This window comes from Hyperolius riggenbachi, chromosome 5 (genome assembly GCF_040937935.1).
Source record: "Hyperolius riggenbachi isolate aHypRig1 chromosome 5, aHypRig1.pri, whole genome shotgun sequence".
In the NCBI taxonomy this organism is placed as follows: domain Eukaryota; kingdom Metazoa; phylum Chordata; class Amphibia; order Anura; family Hyperoliidae; genus Hyperolius; species Hyperolius riggenbachi.
The window spans coordinates 222504749-222529907 of NC_090650.1; the positions used below are offsets into that span (position 1 = coordinate 222504749).

The 25159-nt window shown below is 42.0% G+C and overlaps 1 protein-coding gene across 2 annotated transcripts in view; it reads right to left on the bottom strand.

Annotated features, from left to right (window-relative positions):
• NFX1 (nuclear transcription factor, X-box binding 1) overlaps positions 1 to 25159 on the bottom strand; it is a 188055-nt gene that overhangs the window by 97575 nt on the left and 65321 nt on the right. For both annotated transcript variants that reach the window (XM_068236697.1, XM_068236696.1), the window contains exons 4-7: positions 15756 to 15833; positions 15560 to 15665; positions 14642 to 14713; positions 1784 to 1923 (exon numbers count right to left, since the gene is read on the bottom strand). In XM_068236697.1, the coding sequence (XP_068092798.1) occupies positions 1784 to 1923; positions 14642 to 14713; positions 15560 to 15665; positions 15756 to 15833 (396 nt within the window). The remainder of the gene's footprint in view (positions 1 to 1783; positions 1924 to 14641; positions 14714 to 15559; positions 15666 to 15755; positions 15834 to 25159) is intronic.

A 25159-nucleotide genomic window follows, 5' to 3' on the forward strand; every position in this document is an offset into this window, starting at 1 on the left:
ATTTATTATATCATAAGTTTATTTTAACTTCAGATTCCCTTTAAAGGCGCCATTAACATTGCAATCTTCCAGTTTATGAAACCACCGACTCCGGGTACTTAAAATGGCTCAGATTGACTCCTCGACTCCTTAGTCTAATACTTACCAGGGCTGTGGATTTTGTACAAAAAAAAAATTCATCCGACTCCTCAGTTTATGAAATCACCGACTCCGGGTACCCAAAATTGCTCCGACTCAGACTCCTCGACTCCGTCTTTGGATCAATGATTCAGTCAACCAGAATTTTGGAACAATTTATTTCATCTGATCAGGTTGCTTTTCACTTTCCCACCCAATGGTAATGGTGGGCCCAAACTATAATTTCATATTATAATATTAAAGCTCCTGCGCTAAAAAGCAAAAATAGCCCTATCTTTAGTGCACATCAACCATTACTTTAAAACCACCAAAGTGGCAGCAGCAGCAGCAATAATTATATACCTAAATGCAAATGTAAAATCAGATCTCAAGTCACTCACCACAGTCATAACACATACACACAATGATCGCATGCGAGGAGTTTCAGATATCCGTTCCACTAATTGCAATTAGAGCAATAGTAGATCGGATGTCTGAAACTCATCGTGTGCGATCATTGTGTGTATGGGTTATGAGTGTGGTGATTTTACATTTGCATTGAGGTGTATAATTATTGCTGCCGCTGCCACTTTGGTGGTTTTACTGTAATGGTTGATGTGCAATAAAGATAGTGCTATTCTGCTTTTTAGCGCAGTTTTAATTGTTTTATATTTTTATGCTGACTGTGAGAGGGGAGTTCTCATAGTATACTCTGTGTGGCTTGAAATAATTGACATAGGAAGCGCAGCAAATTTTTAGTATAATTTCCTATTAATTGCAATGACTGGATCATATGGTAGATCAATCGGGAAACTGGATCATTAATGGGCACTTTAGACGTTTGACCAGTAAAGTGGGCAGGTTTTAAGGGGGTCATGTAGATTTTCTGCATTTTGTTTGCTTTATCCAGCATTTTTTTTTCTGTACTCCTATAATTTATTAAAGAGTACCAAGATAAAAAAATAAAAGACATTTAATGAAATCTCTGTACTAGTGCTGCAAGGATTGGCAGGTGCCAGGGCTACTAACCCAACCCGCTCATCCTAATTCACTATACATTTGAAACTCTCCCTCCACCCCTTGGCAAAACCACCATGGCGAGTTTTGACAAAAGTTTTCGAGTTCTGAGGCCACCTTAACCTGCATTGCCCGAGGCTTGCCCCCAGCTTGGCAACCATGGACTGATAGGTGACTCCCGAGCTGTGTGTGAGCCAGAGCAATACAGGTGGGGGTGGCCACAGACCTCTTAAAAACTTAGGGTAACTGAGGGCGGAGCTTCAAACATCTAACAATTTACGAGTGAGTGGGTGAGTTGCTAACACTGGCACCCGCCGATCCTTGCACCCCTATAGCTGAGGTTTACATTAAGGGCTCTTTCAACCTTAATTTACAACCTTAGTCTGCTTTAATAACTGTACATACACATTAAATTATCAAGTAATATACACATTTATATACTTTTATTAAAGAGCATTAAGACAAAACACCAACAAAAACCTACAGGGAGGGATCATCATTAAAGGATTCTCATGTCAGGATAAATTATTAACAACGGCCTTAGCTGAGGTTTGCTTTATGTATACACAGTGTTGTAGACTTATAACTCAACAACAAGTAAAATTTATCATATCCTAAAAACCTGAAAAAAAAAACCCAATACTCCTACCTTGATGTATAACTTGCTGGCAGGACTGGCACTTCCCAGCATGGCACACTTGATTACAGTTGTGTTCCCCACAGTTCAGCACATTTCCACATACATTTGAGCAATGCAGAGTTGTGGACTGCCCACAGCGAACGGACTGGCTGCAAGAAGGATATACTGTGGTTAGGGTCATTTCATGGCAATTTATAGCTGGGACTAGGAAATATTCTCTAAAAAAAAAAAAAATGAAAAGCTTTAATTGATGTACTGTGAGGATCTGTGTTTCAAAGGTATTCAAAAAGAGGACAAGTGTGTTTGGGAATCTAAAAGGATAGCATTAATTGTGCTATTATATATCAGCTGAATTATTCTATATAAAACACGAATACAGTAGATAGAAAAATCCTGTAAGAAATAGGACTATTTTCCTGTTAACCTAGGAACAGTTAGCCACATCACATTTCCGATTCTCCTAGAGGCTGAAGCAATACGTCACCAATTTATTTAGGATTCTTTAGGCATTCATGTTATTTAGCTTAGCTTCTTAGTAAGGGGGCTGTTTGGTTTCTTTCAGTCTCACAAAATCCTACCTAGAGGTTCTTTTTCATCATACCTTAACTGGGTACTCTGTAAACATTGAATTCAGTTACACTGGTTGATATGGTCATCAGATAGATCCTGCTCAGCATTATGTTAAACAGGTGGCCCTGGACTTGGTAGTGAAGAGAGGAAGGAACAGCCGGCAGGGAGAGAAGAGCCCCGAACCGCGCCTTGGACAGGAGAGAGCAGCTTTGTCACAAATTCTAACAGCTAGCTACACTCTCCCAACCAGTCGCCGATTGACATTTTCCATCTGCCACTACTGACCAAATAGACAGAAAATCGATCAACCTGGAAGTGTTTGTAACACTGCTTTCTAGCAGATTCAATTAAATGATCAAATCAGCTAGATATTGATGGAAAAAATAAATCAGTAAGTGTATGGCCACCTTCAGAGATCTCTGCAGTTTCAGATGAGCAATCATATTGCAGCAATAGAGAGGAGGTCCAACTGAACCTGTTTTTTTTTTTTTTCTTTAAAAAAAAAGTGCAATAGTTCATACCACAGAAATCAGACACATGAACCATGGCAAAGCACATAACAGTATACAAAAGTAATTGAAATTTGGCATTCGGGTGGGGAAGATATTTTAACAGATCTTATAGTTTTACGGGAAGCTGAAAAAATACAAATTTTTTTATTTATATAGCGCCAGCATATTCCGCAGCGCTTTACAAAGCACAATAAGCCAACAAGGGGAACAAAGGTACAACCAAAAAATGTACAGCAACAAAAACAAAAAACATTAGAAGGATGAACCTGCCCTTGCGAGCTTACAATCTAGATTCTAAAGGGTAGTGGGAGGACACACTAGATTAGGAAATGTGGGGGCGGGAGTGCAGACGGAATAGGCAGTGAGCCTTTGCCTCTGATTACATTGTGAACAGATCTGTAAATAGGGGCTATAAAATGTTATAAGCTTGCCTGAACAGGTTTGTATAAGGAGTGCGTATGAGAGGAGGTGATCAGCTTAGAAGCCAGGAGAATTTCTTGGGAGGAGCAAAGGTTGTGGGAAGGACAGTATCTAGAGATAAGTGAGGAGAGGACAACTCGTATGGAGTATGGAGGGGACAACTTGTGAAGGGCTTTGTATATTAGATTCAGGAGTTTGAACTGGATCCTCTGGGTAATTGGCAGCCAGTGGAGGGAACGGCACAGTGTGGCTGCATCAGAGGAGCAGGCGAGAGGTGAATGAGGCGGGCAGCTGAGTTTAAAAAGGGATTGAAAAGGTGCCAGCCTGTTTTTTGGTAGACCACAGAGCAGGGTGTTGCAGTAGTCTAGGCGGGAGATGATTAAGGTGTGTACAAGCATTTTGGTGGCCTCTTGTGTAAGGAAGGGACGAATACGGAATATATTTTTGAGCTGGAAATAGGCAGCAGTTAAAGTGAGGATTAAAGGAGAGCTCTGAGTCAAGTATAACCCCCAAGCAGCAGGCCCTAGAGGTTGAGGTTATTGGGGTATTATCTACAATTATGGTTACAATTGGTGGGGGCGTAGATAGCTATGGTGGAAAAATCACAATTACTATTTTACTCATGTTGAGTTTGAGGAAACGGGAGGACATGAATGCAGAAACTGCACATAGACAGTTGGGGACTCAAGACAGTAGTAAGGACAGGTCAGGGGCTGAGAGATAGATTTGGGTGTCATCCGCATAGAGGTGATACTGGAAACCAAAAGGAGCGAATTAGTTGCCCCAGGCCATGAATGTAGATTGAGAAAAGAAGTGGCCCAAGAACCGAGCCTTGACGTACATAGTGGGCGTGGGGAGGAATTAGTGTTCGAGAAGGAGACAGCATAAGAGCGTCCAGACAGATGAGAGAAAATCCAGGAATGTGCTTGGCCCTTGATTCCTAAGGATGACAGCGTCTGGAGGAGCAGAGCATGATCAGCCGTGTCAAAGAAGTAAGGTCGAGGAGTATTAGAATGCAGAACTGGCCTTTGGATCTAGCTACCAGTGGGTCATTAGCAACTTTAGAGAGGACAGTTTCAGTGGAATGGTGCGTGCGGAATCCAGATTGAAGGGGGTCAAGTAAGGAGTTGGTAGAGAGAAAGGTAGACATTCTGAATGGACGTGACATTCCAGCAGTTTAGAAGCAAAGGGGAGGAGCGAGACAGGACGGTAATTGGATAGAGATGTTGTGTCAAAAGAGGGTTTTTTGATAAGTGGTGTAATGATAGCTCGTTTGAATAAGGAAGGGAAAGTGCCAGTGGAGGTAGAAAGGTTGAATAGAGTTGTCAAAGTGGGATTAAAAGAGGAGGAAAGCTGGGGTATAAGATGACAGGGAATGGGGTCCAGGGCACAGGTAGTGAGATGTGTTTTGGAAATTAATGAGGAAAGATGCTGTTCAGTGAGTGTGAGGAAAGATGTTAGAGTGGGAGAGTGGTCATGTGGGGGGGGGGGGGGGGGGGGGGAGGGGGTGCAGGCGGACAGAAGGAATTTACAGGTGATGGTTGAGCTGTTAAAAAGGGTTGTGTGCTGAAGCTATTACGTATTGCATCAATCTTGCTTGTGAAATATGATGCAGTCATCAGCTGACAGACGTGGTAGGGGGAGGAGGTGGGGGACGAAGTAGGGAGTTAAAGGTGTTAAACAATTATTTTAGGTCGTGGGACTGTGAGGAAATGAGCGAGGAGAAATAAAGACTGAGCTCATACAAAGTTTGTTTAAAGTGATAAAAGTCCTCTACAGCAGCGCTATTTCTCCAAGCTCCCTCTCTAAGCGTAGCATGGTATATACCAGGCGAGGGCAAACTCGGCCCTCCAGCTGTTAAGGAACTACAAGTCCCACAATGCATTGCAGGAGTCTGCCAGCCACAGTCATGACTCAAAGGCAAATGCATTGTGGGACTTGTAGTTCCGTAACAGCTGGAGGGCCGAATTTACCCATGCCTGGTATATACCCTCTATATAAAGAAATCACACAGCAGCCTGTATTCTGGAGAATGCCATGTTTTCTGTTATTTAGCAGGTTTTCAGTGACATTAGTAACTGACAATGACCCGCTGAGAAACCAGAATACTTTTGTAAACAATGATTACAGAGATAATTTTACTGTGAAAAACTAACCTCTTCAGACATAATCCCTCAGCAGCTTTGAGTCATCTAATCTTTTCACCTGAATGAGTTCTAATGTCACTAAGAGCTGGCATATATAATGGCTGGGATGATACTAAATGAGCTGCTGCCAACACTGCCTCACTAAAATAAAGCCATGCAATTATATTCCGATCAGGACGGTACAAGCCTTCCATAAACACACATTTTATGAGACCTAATAAAATGAAGACAATCTGGAATGCTTCCTACAACCCTGTATGTATGAACGTTCACTGCTGAAATAGACAAATTGAGGATACAATGGATGGTAACACTGTAGTCAAATTCTTTCTGAAAATCCACAACCTAACATGACTGACCACTACCTATCTTCCAAACCTAACTCAGCTGTCCACCAGCCATAATCCCTTTCACCTATTACAGCAAGCATGCTAGCCCAGTCCCTGCACCTGAGGTGACAAGACAATTTTTATTTTTAAACAGGAGTTTGTTTCAATAACTTCTTAGGGCCTGGGCACACTGTCATGTTGCGGAACAGTCTTTAGTAATTCCGTGTGTGATACGCAGGGATATCAGGCAGTGAATAGAGAGCGCTGTCTAATGGGAACATGAATGCGCTGTGCAGCAATGAATTCTGACAAACCACTGTAGCATGTGTTTTGAGCACAATGCAGAGCTGTCCCATTCAGTATAAATAATTGGGCCAGCTCTGCAATGGAGAGAAACACAGGTGCCATGCGTTTGTGTAAAACACATAGCCACCTGCCTTGCAGAGAAATGGGACTGTGTACTCAGGCTTTTAGGGAGTGACTGCTCTGCTGGAGCACAGCAGAAATTTAGACTATAGCTCCACTTTAAATCCCCACAAAAATTTCTAAACATACAATTTCAATCCTCAAACTAAAAATCACTACTTCTAATCCTAAGAAAAACAAAAATTTGCTTTCCTAAAACAGAAAGAATTTGCGATAATTCAGGTTGGAGTGAGCTCGAGATGTCTCCCAGAGCACCACTGCTGAATATATGCAAATTAACCATTGTACCCTTAGAAGCTAAACACACCTCCAGAACCGCTGGATTGCAATGATGTGTCAGCTTGTTAAATTGTACAGAGCCATAATAATCCAACATGCATACAGACTGTTTCGGATTGTTTGATCCTCATCAGTGCATACTCCATAGAGCCAAATTAATCCATGCCATGCACTGATGAGGATCAAACAATCCGAAACAGTCTGTATGCATGTTGGATTATTATGGCTCTGTACAATTTAACAAGCTGACGCATCATTGCAATCCAGCGGTTCTGGAGGTGTGTTTAGCTTCTAAGGGTACAATGGTTAATTTGCATATATTCAGCAGTGGTGCTCTGGGAGACATCTCGAGCTCACTCCAACCTGAATTATCGCAAATTCTTTCTGTTTTAGGAAAGCAAATTTTTGTTTTTCTTAACATCTTAGTAAGGGGGCTTTTAGGACCATTGTAGTCCCTTACACACTCCAATGAGTTCTGGGTCACCATGAGCTTGCTGGTTAGTCTAATCCTAAGCATCCCCATTTGTTTCAAAGGCATAAGCTATCCTACAGCAGAGCAGTTGTCACTCCGGAAACAGTGCATTCCATAGCCGAGAAGCAACACAAAACAAGCAGCTTCTCGTCCTCTGTCAGAAGAAAGACATTGGTTTGTATGGCAAACAAGTAGTGCACAGATGGCTGGCAGACCACTGAATGGTAACGGTATAGTTTCCTGCCAAGCATTGGTGAAAACCTAGCCTAACAGACAGCATAGTACATAAACTGAGGAAAGGTTAGGAAATGTAAGCAAGAGCGATTACAATAAGGCAAGTTTATATTTTGTACTACTAATACCACAAATTTAGAGAGTAAATTAATGACATAACATAAGGATTTAAAACAAGCTTCTCAACTCAGAATTAAATGTAAAATAATAAATAATACATTTAAAATAATGAATTTGAGTTGTAATTGGCTGATTAGATATTCATTTCCCACAAACGATATCTCATACACATGAAATAATGTATGATAAAACATAATGCAAAAGTTCTAAGACCTACCAATCAGAGATTTGGGGCTGGCTTCCACTATGCCAGTATGCGTCTTGCAGGAAAGCACACCAGAACTTGCAGTGATGCAAGTACGTACCTTGCATCCCTTAAAGCGGAATATAACCCTGCATTTCAACTTTGCTCTAAAACATTATTTACAGTATATTATATGCAACCACCATTTTTTTTTTTTTTACTAGACCAGCATTGGAAGGGTTACACAGAGCTTTCAAGTTCCTGGAGATTTCTGCAGACGCATCCGAAGCTGAAATAGATACATTTTGTTTACATAAATGTATCTAAGTGTTGAATGTTACACACTTTTGCTGTCCTCCAGCTCAGTGAGAGAGATGAGTCACATTCAACACTTAGATACATTTATGTAAACAAAATGTATCTATTTCAGCTTCGGATGCGTCTGCAGAAATCTCCAGGAACTTTAAACCTCTGTGTAACCCTTCCAATGCTGGTCTAGTAAAAAAAAAATGCTGGTTGCATATAATATGCTGTAAATAATGTTTTAGAGCAAAGTTGAAATGCAGGGTTATATTCCGCTTTAAGCTATGCCATGCACAGCTATAGGAATTTGGATGTGTGCTGCAGTACACTGCAGCATATGATGCAGACAGCAAGCCTATTAAAGTGGACCTGAACTCAGAACTCCTCTCTGCTCTAAAAGATACACAACAGCATAATACCCTTTAAAGAAAAACATTTGTGAGGGCTGGTGCACACCAAAACCCGCTAGCAGATCCGCAAAATGCTAGCAGATTTTTAAACGCTTTTTTTTATTTTTCTATGGCGTTTTGCTAGCGTTTTGCGGATTGCTGCTGCGGTTTTCAGTATAGTAGATTTCATATATTGTTACAGTAAAGCTGTTACTGAACAGCTTCTGTAACAAAACCGCCTGCAAAACCGCTCTGAACAGGCGTTTTTCAGAGCGGTTTGCGTTTTTCCTATACTTAACATTGAGGCAGAAACGCATCCGAAATCCCAAAAATGCCTCACCCAGGCATTTTTCGTTTCTGCAAAACGCCTGCCGCTCTGGTGTGCACCACCCCATTGAGATACATTGACCAAGCAGATCCGCAGCCGCAAGCGGATCTGAAAACGCCCAAAAAGCCGCTCGGTGTGCACCAGCCCTTACAGCTGATACAAATACTTCAATAAATCTGCACAGTTTCTACTTCCCGATTCATGGGATCGGACATATTGTTTAACCACTTCAGGACCACAGTCTTTCTACCCCTTAAGGACCAGGCACTTTTTTTCCATTCAGACCACTGCAGCTTTCACGGTTTATTGCTCGCTCATACAACCTACCACCTAAATGAATTTTACCTCCTTTTCTTGTCACTAATAAAGCTTTCTTTTGGTGCTATTTGATTGCTCCTGCGATTTTTACTTTTTATTATATTCATCAAAAAAGACATGAATTTTGGCAAAAAAATGATTTTTTTAACTTTCTGTGCTGACATTTTTCAAAAAAAGTAAAATTTCTGTATACATGCAGCGCGAAAAATGTGGACAAACATGTTTTTGATTAAAAAAAACCCATTCAGTGTATATTTATTGGTTTGGGTAAAAGTTATAGCGTTTACAAACTATGGTGCCAAAAGTGAATTTTCCCATTTTCAAGCATCTCTGACTTTTCTGCGCACCTGTCAGGTTTCATGAGGGGCTAAAATTCCAGGATAGTACAAATACCCCCCAAATGACCCCATTTTGGAAAGAAGACATCCCAAAGTATTCAGTGAGAGGCATGGTGAGTTCATAGAAGATTTTATTTTTTGTCACAAGTTAGCGGAAAATGACACTTTCTGAAAAAAAAAAAAAAGTTTCCATTTCTTCTAACTTGCAACAAAAAAAAAAATGAAATCTGCCACGGACTCACTATGCTCCTCTCTGAATACCTTGAAGTGTCTACTTTCCAAAATGGGGTCATTTGTGGGGTGTGTTCACTGTCCTGGCATTTTGGGGGGTGCCTAATTGTAAGCACCCCTGTAAAGCCTAAAGATGCTTATTGGACTTTTGGCCCCTTAGCGCAGTTAGGCTGCAAAAAAGTGCCACACATGTGGTATTGCCGTACTCAGGAGAAGTAGTATAATGTGCTTTGGGGTGTATTTTTACACATACCCATGCTGGGTGGGAGAAATATCTCTATAAATGACAATTGTTTTATTTTTTTTTTTACACACAATCGTCCATTTACAGAGAGATTTCTCCCACCCAGCATGGGTATGTGTAAAAATACACCCCAAAACACATACTACTTTTCCTGATTACGGCGGTACCACGTGTGACACTTTTTTGCAGCCTAGGTGCGCTAAGGGGCTTAACGTCCTATTCACAGGTCATTTTGAGGCATTTGTTTTCTAGACTACTCCTCACGGTTTAGGGCCCCTAAAATGCCAGGGCAGTATAGGAACCCCACAAGTGACCCCATTTTAGAAAGAAGACACCCCAAGGTATTCCGCTAGGTGTATGGCGAGTTCATAGAAGATTTTATTTTTTGTCACAAGTTAGTGAAAAATGACACTTTGTGAAAAAAAAACAATAAAAATCAATTTCCGCTAACTTTTGACAAAAAAAATCTCTATGAATTCGTCATACACCTAACAGAATACCTTGGGGTGTCTTTTTTCTAAAATGGGGTCACTTGTGGGGTTCCTATACCGCCCTGGCATTTTACGGGCCCAAAACCGTGAGTAGTCTGGAAACCAAATGTCTCAAAATGACTGTTCAGGGGTATAAGCATCTGCAAATTTTTATGACAGGTGGTCTATGAGGGGGCGAATTTTGTGGAACCGGTCATAAGCAGGATGGCCTTTTAGATGACGGATAGGAGTAGGAGTGCTGGGGGGGGGGGGGTGACTGGAGGTGATTAATGGGTGTCTCAGGGGGTGGTTAGAGGGGAAAATAAATGCAATCAATGCACTGGGGAGGTGATCGGAAGGGGGTCTGAGGGGGATCTGAGGGTTTGGCCGAGTGATCAGGAGCCCACACGGGGCAAATTAGGGCCTGACCTGATGGGTAGGTGTGCTAGGGGGTGACAGGAGGTGATTGATGGGTGTCTCAAGGTGTGATTAGAGGGGAGGGAATAGATGCAAGCAATGCACTGGCGAGGTGATCAGGGCTGGGGTCTGAGGGCGTGGGCGGGTGATTTGAGTGCCCTAGGGGCAGATAGGGGTCTAATCTGATGGGTAGCAGTGACAGGGGGTGATTGATGGGTAATTAGTGGGTGTTTAGGGTAGAGAACAGATGTAAACAATGCACTTGGGAGGTGATCTGACGTCGGATCTGCGGGCGATCTATTGGTGTGGGTGGGTGATCAAATTGCCCGCAAGGGGCAGGTTAGGGGCTGATTGATGGGTGGCAGTAACAGGGGGTGATTGATGGGTGATTGACAGGTGATCAGGGGGATAGATGCATACAGTACACGGGGGGGGGGGGGAGATCAGGAGGGAGCAGGGTGCAGGTTAGGGCATAAAAAAAATAGCGTTGACAGATAGTGACAGGGAGTGATTGATGGGTGATTAGGGGTGTGTGATTGGGTGCAAACAGTGGTCTGGGGGGTGGGCAGGGGGGGGTCTGAGGGGTGCTGTGGGCGATCAGGGGGCATCAGTGTGCTTGGGTGCAGACTAGAGTGGCTGCAGTCTGCCCTGGTGTGGTCCCTCGGACACTGGGACCACCAGGGCAGGAGGCAGCCTGTATTATACACTTTGTATGCGGCGATCTGGGTGCTAGTAACCCGCCGGCGCTTCCGAATGGCCGGCGGGTTACAGCGCGAGGGGGCGGAGCCAGTGCCCGGCGGAGGATCACGAATGACGCGATTGCTCCGCCCATGCACGTACAAGGACCGCTGCCAATTGTACATGCGGCGGTCCTTGCGGGATCCCCTTCCCGGCCGCCCCTGTGCAGTGGGCGGTCGGTAAGTGGTTAATATGCCCTTTAACTATTTGTGGCCAATACTGCAGCAAAAGCTCATGTGTCTCATCATACTCATACATCTATTTATATAGGATGCCAAGAGGAAGAAGCAGATGTACTTTGGGTTTTAATACATCACTAGCCACAAGGCATGTTTAATAACGGTTGGCGGACACGTCCACAACTCCCGATACTCGAGTAGAGCAACCATTGATATAATAATGAGCGTTCGTAACAGTAGCCCTCATTACCATAGTAACAGTTGCGCTACTTGAGTACCGCGGGTCATGCTAATAGTATAATTTTGCCGTGCAAGGCAATATTACCACAGTTACGTGCATGAGGTCCAGTGTCAGCACTATATCAATTCTCTGACTTAAACAGTACAGATATGAGGACCATGTAGTGACGTGGATAGTTCAACAATCTCTGTACAGCACTAAGGAAAAACATCAGCACTACATACAGGAGTAAGATAATTTGAAGAAAATTTGAATGACGATAATGAGGCCTTTTATAATTCAAATCAACTTCAAATCTGAGAACTGACAACACGATGCTAATTGCATTTCCATATTACTCACTACACTGTCATATGTCACAGTTAAGATGCCAAGAGAAACAAATGCACATATCCTCCATATGGTCATTATGTGGAGGGAGTACAAGAAAAACGACTATGAAAAACAATTCCCATATACTGAATTTGCAAGCATTGTGGTACTACTGACATTGCCAGTACAAAATATTTATTTTTAACTACTTCAGATGGACGGAGATAACAGAAAATACAAATGCTTTTGAGCATTAGTAATATTTATCAAATAACGAATGATTTCAGTAAGAAAGAAGGAAAAAAATAATAATAGGCAAATACATGTACAGTATACTATGTACAGTTTTGCCCTAGCCTGTGTGCGATTTATTGTATACCGTACATATATTCACTGCCACTTTACAGATTAATTGTAAACAATTGCATCATTCTGTATTACTCAATTACTATTCTCTGGGGTCAATTTTGCAAGGTCTATTCATTTTCATTCATAAAAGGCAGTGTCCATCAAACCAAAGAGCTGCACGGTAGGCGTACCAACCACTTTCTCAACAGGCTCAGTTCCCGGGTTGTTCGGTTCCTTCTCTGAACGTTCCCAAAAATCTAGACAACGGCATGCCCGGGACCCAGCCTTTATCTTTGGCTCAAAGAGGCACCCAGAAATTAATAAAACCAGGTTAAAAACACTAAGGGCTGGTGCACACCAAAACCCGATAGCAGATCCGCAAAATGCTAGCAGATTTTGAAACGCTTTTTCTTCTTTTTCTGTAGCGTTTCAGCTAGCGTTTTGCGGTTTTGTCTAGCGGTTTTGGTGTAGTAGATTTCCTGTATTGTTACAGTAAAGCTGTTACTGAACAGCTACTGTAACAAAAACCGCCTGGCAAACCGCTCTGAAGTGCCGTTTTTCAGAGCGGTTTGCGTTTTTCCTATACTTAACATTGAGGCAGAAACGCATCCGCAATCCAAAAAATGCCTCACCCAGGCACTTTTCGTTTCTGCAAAACGTCTGCCGCTCTGGTGTGCACCACCCCATTGAGATACATTGACCAAGCAGATCCGCAGCCGCAAGCGGATCTGAAAACGCCCAAAAAGCCGCTCGGTGTGCACCAGCCCTAAAAGCATAAAAGGCGAGATGGTTTATTTTGATAACGACAGTCTTGTGAGACAAAAGATTTATTGAGCAAAAGCTAAATATCTCATGAAAGACTGTTTAATGTCCTGGGCACCTTTTTACCCCTTTGTGCTGTATACACCCCCACCTCACTGAGGTTGGAGGGGTCCCATCTTGCCTCACTTGATGACACCAGTGTGAGAGCCAGTTCTATTTCATCAAAAAGAGTGACTGCATCCAGCCCCACCTGGGCACCCCAAGTGGAGTCAGGGTTATTGTTTCCACCTGCTTCTAGTGGATGGCTGCCTGTTGCAACCCACTTTTGTGAGTAGCCATTCTGTCCTTAACATTTTTCTTGCTCTAACCAAAAACATAATACGCTAATTGGGCTCCCTTTGGGTTTGTCTCTTTTTCTCCAATAGGGTGTCCCGGCCCCCCATCTCCTCCAAGTTTATCTCTGGCTGTAGTTATGGAAGATCCTCAGGGATGTTGGGGATAACACTTTTCCCCCCTAATTTACAACACTTACTAACCATGTAACATAAAGTACGTTCAACTTGACACTTCCCTTTGGGACATACTGGAAAGGTCTTTATAGTATCTATGGGATGAAAGCCAGGTAATCTGCATTAAAGAGTGATAAAACAACTTTTTGGGAAAACACAAAAATAAACATTTTCTGAACAAATCAGTAGCTTCCCTTTAAGGGTCTCCCCAAATCAATAGCTGACTTAAAGGGAATGTCCAAGCAAAATAAAAAAAATGAGTTTCACTTACCTGGGGCTTCTACCAGCCCCATGCAGCCATCCTGTGCCCTCGTAGTCGCTCACTGCTGCTCCAGTCCCCCGCTGGCAGCTTGCCGACCTGGGAGGTCGGTGGGACGCATTGCGTACATTTTTACGCATTCCTGCTAGGGCAGGAACATTAACACATACATTTTTACGCATTACTGGTTCAATGCGTACATTTTTACGCATTGAACCAGTAATGCGTAAAAATTTATGTGCTAATGTTCCTGCCCTAGCAGGAATGCGTAAAAATGTACGCAATGCGTCCCACCGACCTCCCAGGTCGGCAAGCTGCCAGCGGGGGACTGGAGCAGCAGTGAGCGACTACGAGGGCACAGGATGGCTGCCTGGGGCTGGTAGAAGCCCAAGGTAAGTGAAACTCATTTTTTTTATTTTGCTTGGACATTCCCTTTAAGTGAATGCCATCATAATTATATAATCTAAGGATCATAATGATATCCCCCAACCATCTGAAGTCACAATAAAACAATTCCTTGGGTAGAACACTGTGATATGTACCCTGTTGATGTAAAATGTAATATTAGGTTGTAGGTGTTCTTCAAGTATCAAAGCAATCAGCTGTTCCTGAGCCTTGAGACTAATCTCCAAAACGAAGATTCAGATTATTTTACAAGCTTATCTGTACCTTTACTGACCGATTTCTTTAAAAATCAGAACACAAACATGCATGCAAACCTCCCAAGAGGAATCCGCACTGTTTTTTTTTTTCCCATCTGACAAGCATAAAGCTGCTGCCACACTCACCTGGTTCTTCCACACTCACAAGCTTTAGTCATAAAGGCAGGGCAAGAAGGGCAAGGTCCTGGGTGACACAGGCTAAAATATACAAATAAACATGACATGAAAAAAAAAAAAAACTTACTACAAGGAGTTAAGTGTTAAATAGCACATTTTCGTAATGCTAAATGCACAACACTTCCAGCAAATTCACAAACATCCTCCAATAGACGTAAAATACACTTTAGCACACGTGTGAAGTCCTCTTCCAATTTCATCAAGGATCTAATCAAATATACAGTAAGGATCTGAAGTGAATTCTGCAGCCAAAGGTTATGATCGACTATTGGTATATATTAATGAATCATAGGCATGTCTTACTGTTTGCGAGTGTTGGTGTTCGAATCCAGGTTTGTATATACATACACACACACACACACACACACACACACACACACACACACACACACACACACACAGAGAATATGGCGCCCGCCATATTTTAACAGAACCTGTTGATCTATTTGGCTGCAGCAGTGTCTGAATAACACCAGAAACAAGCATGCAGCTAATCTTGTTAGATCGAACAATATTGTCAGAAACCCCAGATCTGCTGCATGCTTGTTCAGGGGCCATGGCTAAAAGCATCAGAGGCAGAGGATCAGCAGGGCTGCCAGGCAACTAGTATTGCTTATAATGTAATAAGTATGGCAGCCTCTATATACCGCTCACTACAGTTTTCCTTTAATGGCTGTGGCTTGTGCTACTAGATGACCGAGCTGTATCACTGAATTTAAAATTTGAAAAAGCTACCAATCTTCAACCTTTTCAAATGAAGATGTGCATATAGCAACTAGTTTTAAAAAAGAAAACTAGGGTATATAGAAATCAATTGTTTAGGTGAGCACAACTGTTCAAACCACATACAAAAAATAATAATCTTACATGTTGCATGTGTGAGGGCAATCGAGGCCGGAGCGCTTCTTCCCACAGAGCTCCCCACAGCTATGAGGAATCTCATTTCTGTTCCATTCTGGGTTATTAAATTTACCTTAAACACACAACACAAAAAATAGTCTCAGAAGTAGAAGAAACAAAACAGGATTTGTACTTAACAGCCAAGAGCTTAATCCAAGCTTACCACAAAAGCAGGTGTAAATACTTGGTGGTCGAGAAGAGACATTTTGACAAGCAGGGCATCTCCAGCCACTATTTCCATCTGAGGAAACAACTTACACTATCAGAAACATAGTATAAAAAGCAGGGTGGAGAAAAAAAGTTTTTTTTAATTTAAATAGGATTTATTTTATTTAAATCTGATTTTTTTTTTTAGATAAAATGTTTAAGGAAAATATATTACCAATACCATCCAAAGGCCATTTATTCCATCATAAAATAAAGATTGTTTTTTTAATTATGTAGAATAAGGCTGTAGAAGTTTCATTTTTTGGTAAATAAATGCCATTAATACATTCACAATGTCATGCTCTTCCAGAGGTTTTTATAAGATTATTGGGCAGGTTTTCTGCCTACAAGATATATCACAGAGGCTTGGTTTACTACTCGCATATAAGCCAACCCGCGTATAAGCCGAGGTACCCACTCTTCTCTCAGAAACCAGGAAAAAGTGATTGACTCGCATATAACCCTCCTCCCCAATATAGCCCCCTCCACTGTAGCCAGATGTTCCCCCAGTACAAGTCAGCCCCCCTCCCCATAGCCAGATGTGCCCCAGGATCATACAGCGGTGTCATGAAGCCACTAGAGGGCGTCAGATATGAAGCACAGAGATTGCCACACAGGCAGAGTCCCCATCATTGCACTGCTAATACATTGCTTGCTCGCTCTGCTCCACAAGCCAGGGAACATAGGTAGTCTTGAGCAGCAACACATGTTGCAGGGAATGGAGGGCACGGACAAAGCAGGGAGCAAGCTGGTAAGAGCAGGAACATTAGTGCACAATCCTTGCGCTCCTTTGCCAGTAACAAAACTTGCTTCCCCCCCCCCCATCTGTTCTGCACAACTGACTCGCATATAAGCCGAGGGGGTAACTTTTCAGCACATTTTTAATGCTGAAAAAATAGGCTTATATGCGAGTATATACAGTACTTTTGCAGTTCTAAAACTGAATTTGACTCAGTAAAGATCACATGCCTCTTCTTCACAGCAAACATGTTATAACATGAACAAAGTTGAGAAAAAGACCTTTAATCCTATTGTTCTACAAACCTAGTATGAAAACAGAATCAACCCCTTCACTGCTAAGTTTCAAGAAGTTCAGTGGCAAATTAGTTAACAAATATGGATGTCTGTTTAAGAAAACAACATATGCTGTAATGTGATTGTGTCAGTTGAATAAATCTATTTAAATAATAATAATAATAATAATAATAATAATAATAATAAGTATTATTATTATTTTTCTCCTTCCCAAGTACAACAGAAAAGTTGTCCAAATATTAACGATTAACCCATTGATGAGGATTAACCCAAAAACTAATATGAAAAGTTGTAATTCTAAAAATCTTCATCTACTTGCATACCGTGTTTCCCCTAAAGTAAGACATCCCCTGAGAATAAGCCCTAGCAGGAATTCCTAGCATTCTTGAAATATAAGACATCCCCCGAATGTAAGCCCTAGCAGCAGCCCACATGACACCAGCAAGTCACGCTCAATACAAAGCCTGGATACAAGAAAGCAGCAGTAGAATGTGAGTTCTACAGTCCTGTATATGTGTGTCAGGCAATTTGTGTTTTTGTTGGAGCCAGCCCTCCTGATCTGTCATGATAAGCATCATCAGCACTTCACCTATCCCCAGGACACACACACACAGCTATCATATCATAGCTCTGGGGAGCCTGACAGAGTTCTCTGCCTACAAGAAATAGACTCTTACCCACATGATCAGCAGAATCAATTTCTTGTAAGCGAGAGCCCATATCTGCAAACCACAAGCTGTGTGTATGCTGCTTGCAGAGCCGAAACAAGATCCTCCAGCACCCAAGGCTGAGACACCAAAGTGCTCCCCACCATCCCTCCCACCCCAGCCATCACACACTGATTGCTATTACACTATGAGGCGCCCTAGAGCCCCCAAACCACCCAACACCTTAACCTCTAGTTATCTGACTTGCTGTCACTGCCATGTATCCCCTTTTCTTATTTCTCTCTGCCTGAAACACAATATGGGATTGATAGCTGAGTGAGTTTTGCACCCCTCCTGCACTGCGCCCTGAGGCTGGAGCCTCTCTTGCCTCTGCCTCGGCCCGGCCCTGGCTGCTTGCGTTTTAGCATGGCATGCAGTATATACATTGTGTATAGAACTACCAGTGTTTCCCCCCAAAATAAGACATCCTCTGAAAATAAGCTCTAGCACATCTTTTGGAGCAAAAATTAATTCTATTTGGGCAAACACGGTATTAATGTTATACCAGCAAGAATTAGTATTTATGTAGAAAACTATGATTTAAATCAAGCCTTAAAGAGAGTCTGAAGCGAGAATAAATCTCGTTTCAGACTCAGAAACAGCCGTATCAGTCCGCCGACAGACTGTACACACGCCGGACTGTCGCTGGAACGCTCACCCAGCAGGAGGTGAAGACGGACCCGTCGTTGCCTGCAATCCGGCGCGTGCACAGACCTTTACTGACTAGTGATTTAAATAAGTTTGATTTTAATCAGTTTGATTTTAATCAAATCCACTCTGATAAAAAGTAAAGATTCTGATCAATAAAATCTGCTGTGCTGCCATCACTAAACATATAAAGAGGAATTGTACTGAAAATAATGCACTTTATAAATTATGTAGTACTCGTCTGTCCATTGTAAAATCTTTCCTCACCCTTTCCTCTACTTAATTTACATTCTGAAATGTATCACATATTTAGTGCTGTTAGGTGCCTCCCTGCTCAGTGTTTGTATACTACAGTGATGTGAAAAAACTATTTGCCCCCTTCCTGATTTCTTATTCTTTTGCATGTTTGGCACACTTAAAATGTTTCTGCTCATCAAAAACCGTTAACTATTAGTCAAAGATAACATAATTCAACACAAAATGCAGTTTTAAATGATGGTTTGTATTATTTAGTGAGAAAAAAAACTCAAAACTTTCATGGCCCTGTGAGAAAAAGAAATTGGCCCCTGAACGTAATAACTGGTTGCTCCACCCTTAGCAGCAATAACTGCAATCAAGCGTTTGCGATAACTTGCAACGAGTCTTTTACAGCGCTCCGGAGGAAATTTTGGCCCACTCATCTTTGCATAATTGTTGTAATTCAGCTTTGAGGGTTTTTCTAGCATGAACCGCCTTTTTAAGGTCATGCCACAACATCTCAATAGGATTCAGGTCAGGACTTTGACTAGGCCACTCCAAAGTCTTCATTTTGTTTTTCTTCAGCCATTCAGAGGTGGATTTGCTGGTGTGTTTTGGGTCATTGTCCTGCTGCAGCACCCAAGATCGCTTCAGCTTGAGTTGACGAACAGATGGCCGGACATTCTCCTTCAGGATTTTTTGGTAGCCAGTAGAATTCATGGTTCCATCTATCACAGCAAGCCTTCCAGGTCCTGAAGCAGCAAAACAACCCCAGACCATCACACTACCACCACTATATTTTACTGTTGGTATGATGTTCTTTTGCTGAAATGCAGTGTTACTTCTACGCCAGATGTAACGGGACACGCACCTTCCAAAAAGTTCAACTTTTGTCTCGTCGGTCCACAAGGTATTTTCCCAAAAGTCTTGGCAATCATTGAGATGTTTTTTAGCAAAATTGAGACGAGCCTTAATTTTCTTTTTGCTTAAAAGTGTTTTGCACCTTGGATATCTGCCATGCAGGTTGTTTTTGCCCAGTCTCTTTCTTATGGTGGAGTCGTGAACACTGACCTTAATTGAGGCAAGTGAGGCTTGCAGTTCTTTAGATGTTGTCCTGAGGTCTTTTGTGGCCTCTCGGATGAGTTTTTTCTGCGTTCTTGGAGTAATTTTGGTTGGCCGGCCACTCCTGGGAAGGTTCATCACTGTTCCATGTTTTGCCATTTGTGGATAATGGCTCTCACTGTGGCTCGCTGGAGTCCCAAGGCTTTAGAAATGGCTTTATAACCTTTACCAGACTGATAGATCTCAACTACTTTTGTTCTCATTTGTTCCTGAATTTCTTTGGATCTTGGCATGATGTCTAGCTTTTGAGGTGCTTTTGGTTTACTTCGTGTCAGATAGCTCCTATTTAAGTGATTTCTTGATTGAAACAGGTGTGGCAGTAATCAGGCCTGGGGTGACTACAGAAATTGAACTCAGGTGTGATAAACAACGGTTAAGTTATTCAACAAGGGGGGGGGGGGGGGCAATCACTTTTTCACACAGGGCCATGTAGATTTGGAGTTTTTTTTCTCACTAAATAATAAAAACCCATCATTTAAAACTGCATTTTGTGTTCAATTATGTTATCTTTGACTAATAGTTAACGGTTTTTGATGAGCAGAAACATTTAAGTGTGACAAACGTGCAAAAGAATAAGAAATCAGGAAGGGGGCAAATAGTTTTTCACATCACTGTAAGTGTTCCAAAGCCAGTAGAAAAAAATACCTGGTCTCCCAGAATGGTCTGGGGGAGAGAATTCTGCATAGCTACACACCAATATACAGCAATATATAGATGTAGGAAGTGTTTCTGATGCTAAAACTAGGATAATTAACATAAAAGTGGGCATCCTGAATAATGGGACTACATTTTACTATATATCCCCAAGGCGCCCTCTTTAAATATCAGTGGATGCAGCAGAGAATCATTCTGTGCTTCTACATCATCTATTACTTGTAAGTCAAGGAGTTCACTACCTGACATGCCTCAATTTCACAGATCTTTCTCAGTGTCTTAAGGGCTGAAACAAGTAATTTATTCATTCAATCATTGCACCCATTTGACAGTACAGGTGGTCTCCTTCTTACAAACAGGTTACGCTCCAGGAGTTTGTAAGTTGAGTCATGTGTTATACAGTGAAACATGGATGAATAATAATTTACTTTCTGACAACTCTGGATGTGGACATATAGCATAGACAATGTTTTAAGTTGTTTTCAACATGTTTTTGATTCGTTTTAAACCACTCACAACAGTTTATAACAATACTGTAACATTTAACAATACTTACCAGGGCTGGGGAATTGGTACAAAAAAAGCACTGCCTGGAAAAGGTCTACACCAGGGGTCTCAAACTTGCGGACGGCGGGCCATTTGCGGCCCTCGATACAATATTTTGTGGCCTGCGCCGGCAAAAGCTTCCTTATAGTTCGCTTCAGTGCTCCCAAGTAATCCGCCGCATCCCGCCGCTAAACAAGGGCTGCAGAGCCCCCAAATCGCCCATTTCCTGGAAGGGGCAGAGCTTTCAGCTTCAGCTCTGCCCCCCCTGACTTAAATCACCGCCTCTCCCAGCCCCTCTCTGTGAAGGAAGAGTGAGAGGGGCGGGCAGAGGCGGCGATGCGCCGCGATTGATGTCAGGAGGGGCAGAGCTTTAACTGAAAGCTCTGCCCCTTCCAGGAAATGCCGGTGGATTGGGAACTCTGCAGCCCTCATTTTGCGGCGGGGACACGGCGGATTACTTGTAATTGGAGCACTGAAGCGAACTGTAAGGTAAAATAGGCAAAATAGTTCGCTGATGCTGTTGAATGTGAAATCCCTTATGCGGCCCAGCCTCATCCTGACTTTGCCTCCTGCGGCCCCCAGGTAAAATTGAGTTTGAGACCCCTGGTCTATACAAAGATACCAGCCAGCCTCCCTTCTAACTTGCACTCTCTTCTTGGCAGTCGGACTGAGCAACTGTCAGAGAGTGCTTTGAAAAATAAAGAGAACCTTGAGAATCCCCCTTGTAAGTGGCAGTAATCAAGGAAATAATACATTTATAGTGCATTTTGCTTTGGAAAAAAATATACATTTTATACATATGCATATAAATGCATTTTACATTTATATTTTTCCGATACTAGTCCTTTATCATGATCAGGTTATTATGGAAGGCGTGCATTCCCTTTAAGCATCAGGTCTTCAGAAAGCTTTGCAATACCTTTTGTTTGTTTATGCACCAAAGAGAATGAACCTAAAGACAGTATCATAAATCACTGCAAAGTACAGAACTGCCCTGACAACATCTCCAAATTTCTCAGCAAAAGTGGCATTTCATATTTGTGCAACACCATATCACTATCAGATACTTCACACACTGCATACAAGCCTCATTCCAAACCCATGATCACTCTTAATCTGATGTTCATTCCAGTCTGAGGACAATAGCACAGCCTGAGAATTGTAAGCAGAGTTGCCATAACAACATGATTTTAGGAAAAAATAATGTGAGAACATAGCTTTGTACACACAGACACACCAATTTCTATATAAAATAGAAAAGGTTTCCACTCATATTTATAGAGATGGACAATGAATTTTAGGTGCCAGGATTTTGAGAGTGCCTTAGCTTGTGCTAAGGAATGCAATATTTACATGATCTAATCATGCAATGTACTCCTGTACCAACTTAAAATTGCATTCTACCACGCTGTAAAGGTTGAAAGGCACCCAAAATAAAAACAATGGTCAACCAAAAGAGAATATAATAAGTGGCTGGAATAAATAACAATGGAGTTTCCAATGGCAGAACGGAGGTGCTAGCAATATTTCAAATAAAAAAAGGAAAAAAAAATGGCAAATGCTTGTCTGTAACAGTCTCCAACCAAAATCATTTAAGCTACCCATACATCTAGCGATGATGTGCAGATTCGACCAAGAGACCACTCTCACTCCAATCAAATCTGATCGTAGAGAGATCCGTCAGCTGCCTATACACCACTAGCCAATTCCCTTTCAATCTCAGCATGAAATCACTTGACAATCGTTCAAGCCTTGTCGCTGGTGCAATTATACATTACCTGTCCTGTGTCGCGGTGGGCGTCAGTCTTCCGCCTCTCTTCAATCAGCTGTATACACGCTGCCTGTGTGGCTTGGCGTGCTATGCGTCGGCAAGTGTCTATGCAGGTAATTGAAGAGAGAGGTGGAATATGTTCGGGTCTGTCCCGACATTGCTCGCCTGCAAGTTGGCCCTACATCTTGCAGCATGTCTGATTGACTAATGCGACCAATTTTGTCCCAAAATTGGGAGCACTGTCGGAAACGCATGCACTTGGCGGTACAGATTTTCATCAGATTACGATTAGAATAATCAAATCAGATGGTAGATCAGCCTCCAAGTCACCAGATGTATGGCTACCTTTGGAGACTAAGGGCCCTTTCACAATGGCAGTTGGTAGACAGCGAAAAGCCTCTTGAACTCCCACAACTGCTTACTGCTGCCTGGTAAATGCTTGCTGCTGCTTGATAAATGCTCACTGCTGCTTGGTGAGCACACAGTTCAACTTCCCATGTGAAAGGGCCATAACAGCTCAGCAAAGGCCTGACCAGCCTTCATCTACGTGCAGGCATCTTCCCCGTGTCTGCTCCATGCATAGAAGCCCTGATCGTATTCAGCTCACCACCCAAAGATGCACAACAACATAAACTGCCAAGGATTCTAATTCCCACCCCTCATCCTCCCTTGACTCAGATCGAGGTGGACTTGAAAGAATCAATTTGATCTCTCACCATATCATGTGATTTTGGAATGCTAGCCCAGTGTATTAAGAATCTGCATAGGAGAGATATAGTGAAGCTCTGCAATGACAGTAAAATATGTGGAGGGAGAAGAGGAGTTTCATAATCACTTTGTGCAAAGGATGCTCTGTTACAAAACAAAAGTGAGCTAAACTTTGGTAAATATGTTCATTGTGAGGAATCAATAAGTTCAGAGTTCAGTTGGCATGCGTGTTTTAGAATATAGTATAGGCTCTAAAAGACATTAAAAGATACCTGAAGTCAAAAAAAGATGATAAAAAAAAAAAAATGATTTAACTTTTTACGATTAAGATTTAACACCCAAATCCCCCCCCCCGTGTCGTGACAGAAATGTTCCTCTGGTCCCCGCAATGACTCTGGTTTTTTTTGTGGACTGAGCCAGTCGATGTCACTGTATCTGTGCGGCCCTGGCCATGCATGTCCTTGTTCATATAGCCAGTACAAAATTTTCGAGAGCGTGATCGCATTCTTTCCAATCTCCTCAGTAAGCTACAGCTGCTTGTAGTCATGCAGCTTGAAATTGGTCCAAGGTGGAATTTGATTAGTCAACTTTCATACTGCATAAATTCCCATACAAAATTTGCATAATCCTGCATTCAACTTGGAATTATTTTCATCTCATTGACCATCCCTAACAGTGGCAGCCTGCCATGGTTATCTGCCATTTTTCTGCATAAATGTGAATATTTTACTCCCTGTATGACCTGACTTTGAAAGGGATAAGAATATAGTGCAAAATGGTTATGCAATTTGAAAAAAAAAATGTTAAAAAAAAAAAAGTTTAAAAAAAAATGCAGTTTAAGAAAATGTAATTTAATATTTTGTCAAGCCACATACCCCAAAAAAAAAAAAAAAAAAAAAAAAAGAGCTTTTAAATGGCATTACTCGGGTCGGTTTCACCTGGTTCCAGAGAAAATGGAAGTTTACTACTGTATTTCATGATGCAGCAATTTTTAATTAAAATGTAAAAAAAATGTAATAACTTTTGAATGGTTGTCCAAAAAACAAAAACACTTTCATGATTTCTATTCATTAGTATGTATCAAAATCAAAGGCTGTCAGCCAGAATCAGTAAGTTGATTTGATATGGAATGTCTCAAATGTGCATTCATTGGCAAACTTTTTTTTTTCTCTGTAAAAAAAAAAGGGGCCTATGCTATAAAACACAGTAAAACGTATTCTTCAGCATTTCATGGTTAAAAAGCTACATATGCCTTAACAGATTACTAGCTGGGCATGTAGCTGTAAATTAACTCCAGCTTGCGCACCTACCACTCCCTAATGTGACCACACTGGTTGGGAAAGTGTCATGTGAGGGACTGGGGTTACTGCATGCCAGACATGTCTCTTAGGCCCCATTCACACTTGAGCGGGAATCGCGCGAGTCCTGCTCAGCGCAAAACGCTAGCGATTTCTAAAAACAGCCCTTGTAAGCCTTTGGCAGTGTTCTCACAGCGTCAACTGCAAATGTGTAACATGCAGCGTTTTGCCTGCGATTCGCGATCAGCATGCATAGTGCCACTAATCGCGATCGCTCCCAAAACGCTGCAGTGTCCAGTGATTTTTTTCCGCGTTAATTGTGGAAAATTCACTCCCGCAAACGGCTAGTGGTAATCCCCGGCGTTTTTGCGCTTTTAGGTGTGAATGGGGCCTTAAAGAAAGTCAATGAAAGGCAAATGTTGTCTTGCTTGTGAAATTCATGCAAGGGGCATGCAGCTTGGAACTGAGCCATTTCAGCAGAAAGTGCATTTCAATGACCCAGTAGCTAGTTTGCATGCACCTTGCATGAAGTCTGCATGCAAACTAGTTACTTGCACCTCACTGGCCATTTCTATCCAAGAACATCCAGCCCCTGTAATTAATTCATTACTGCAACACTTTAGTCCCAAGGAAG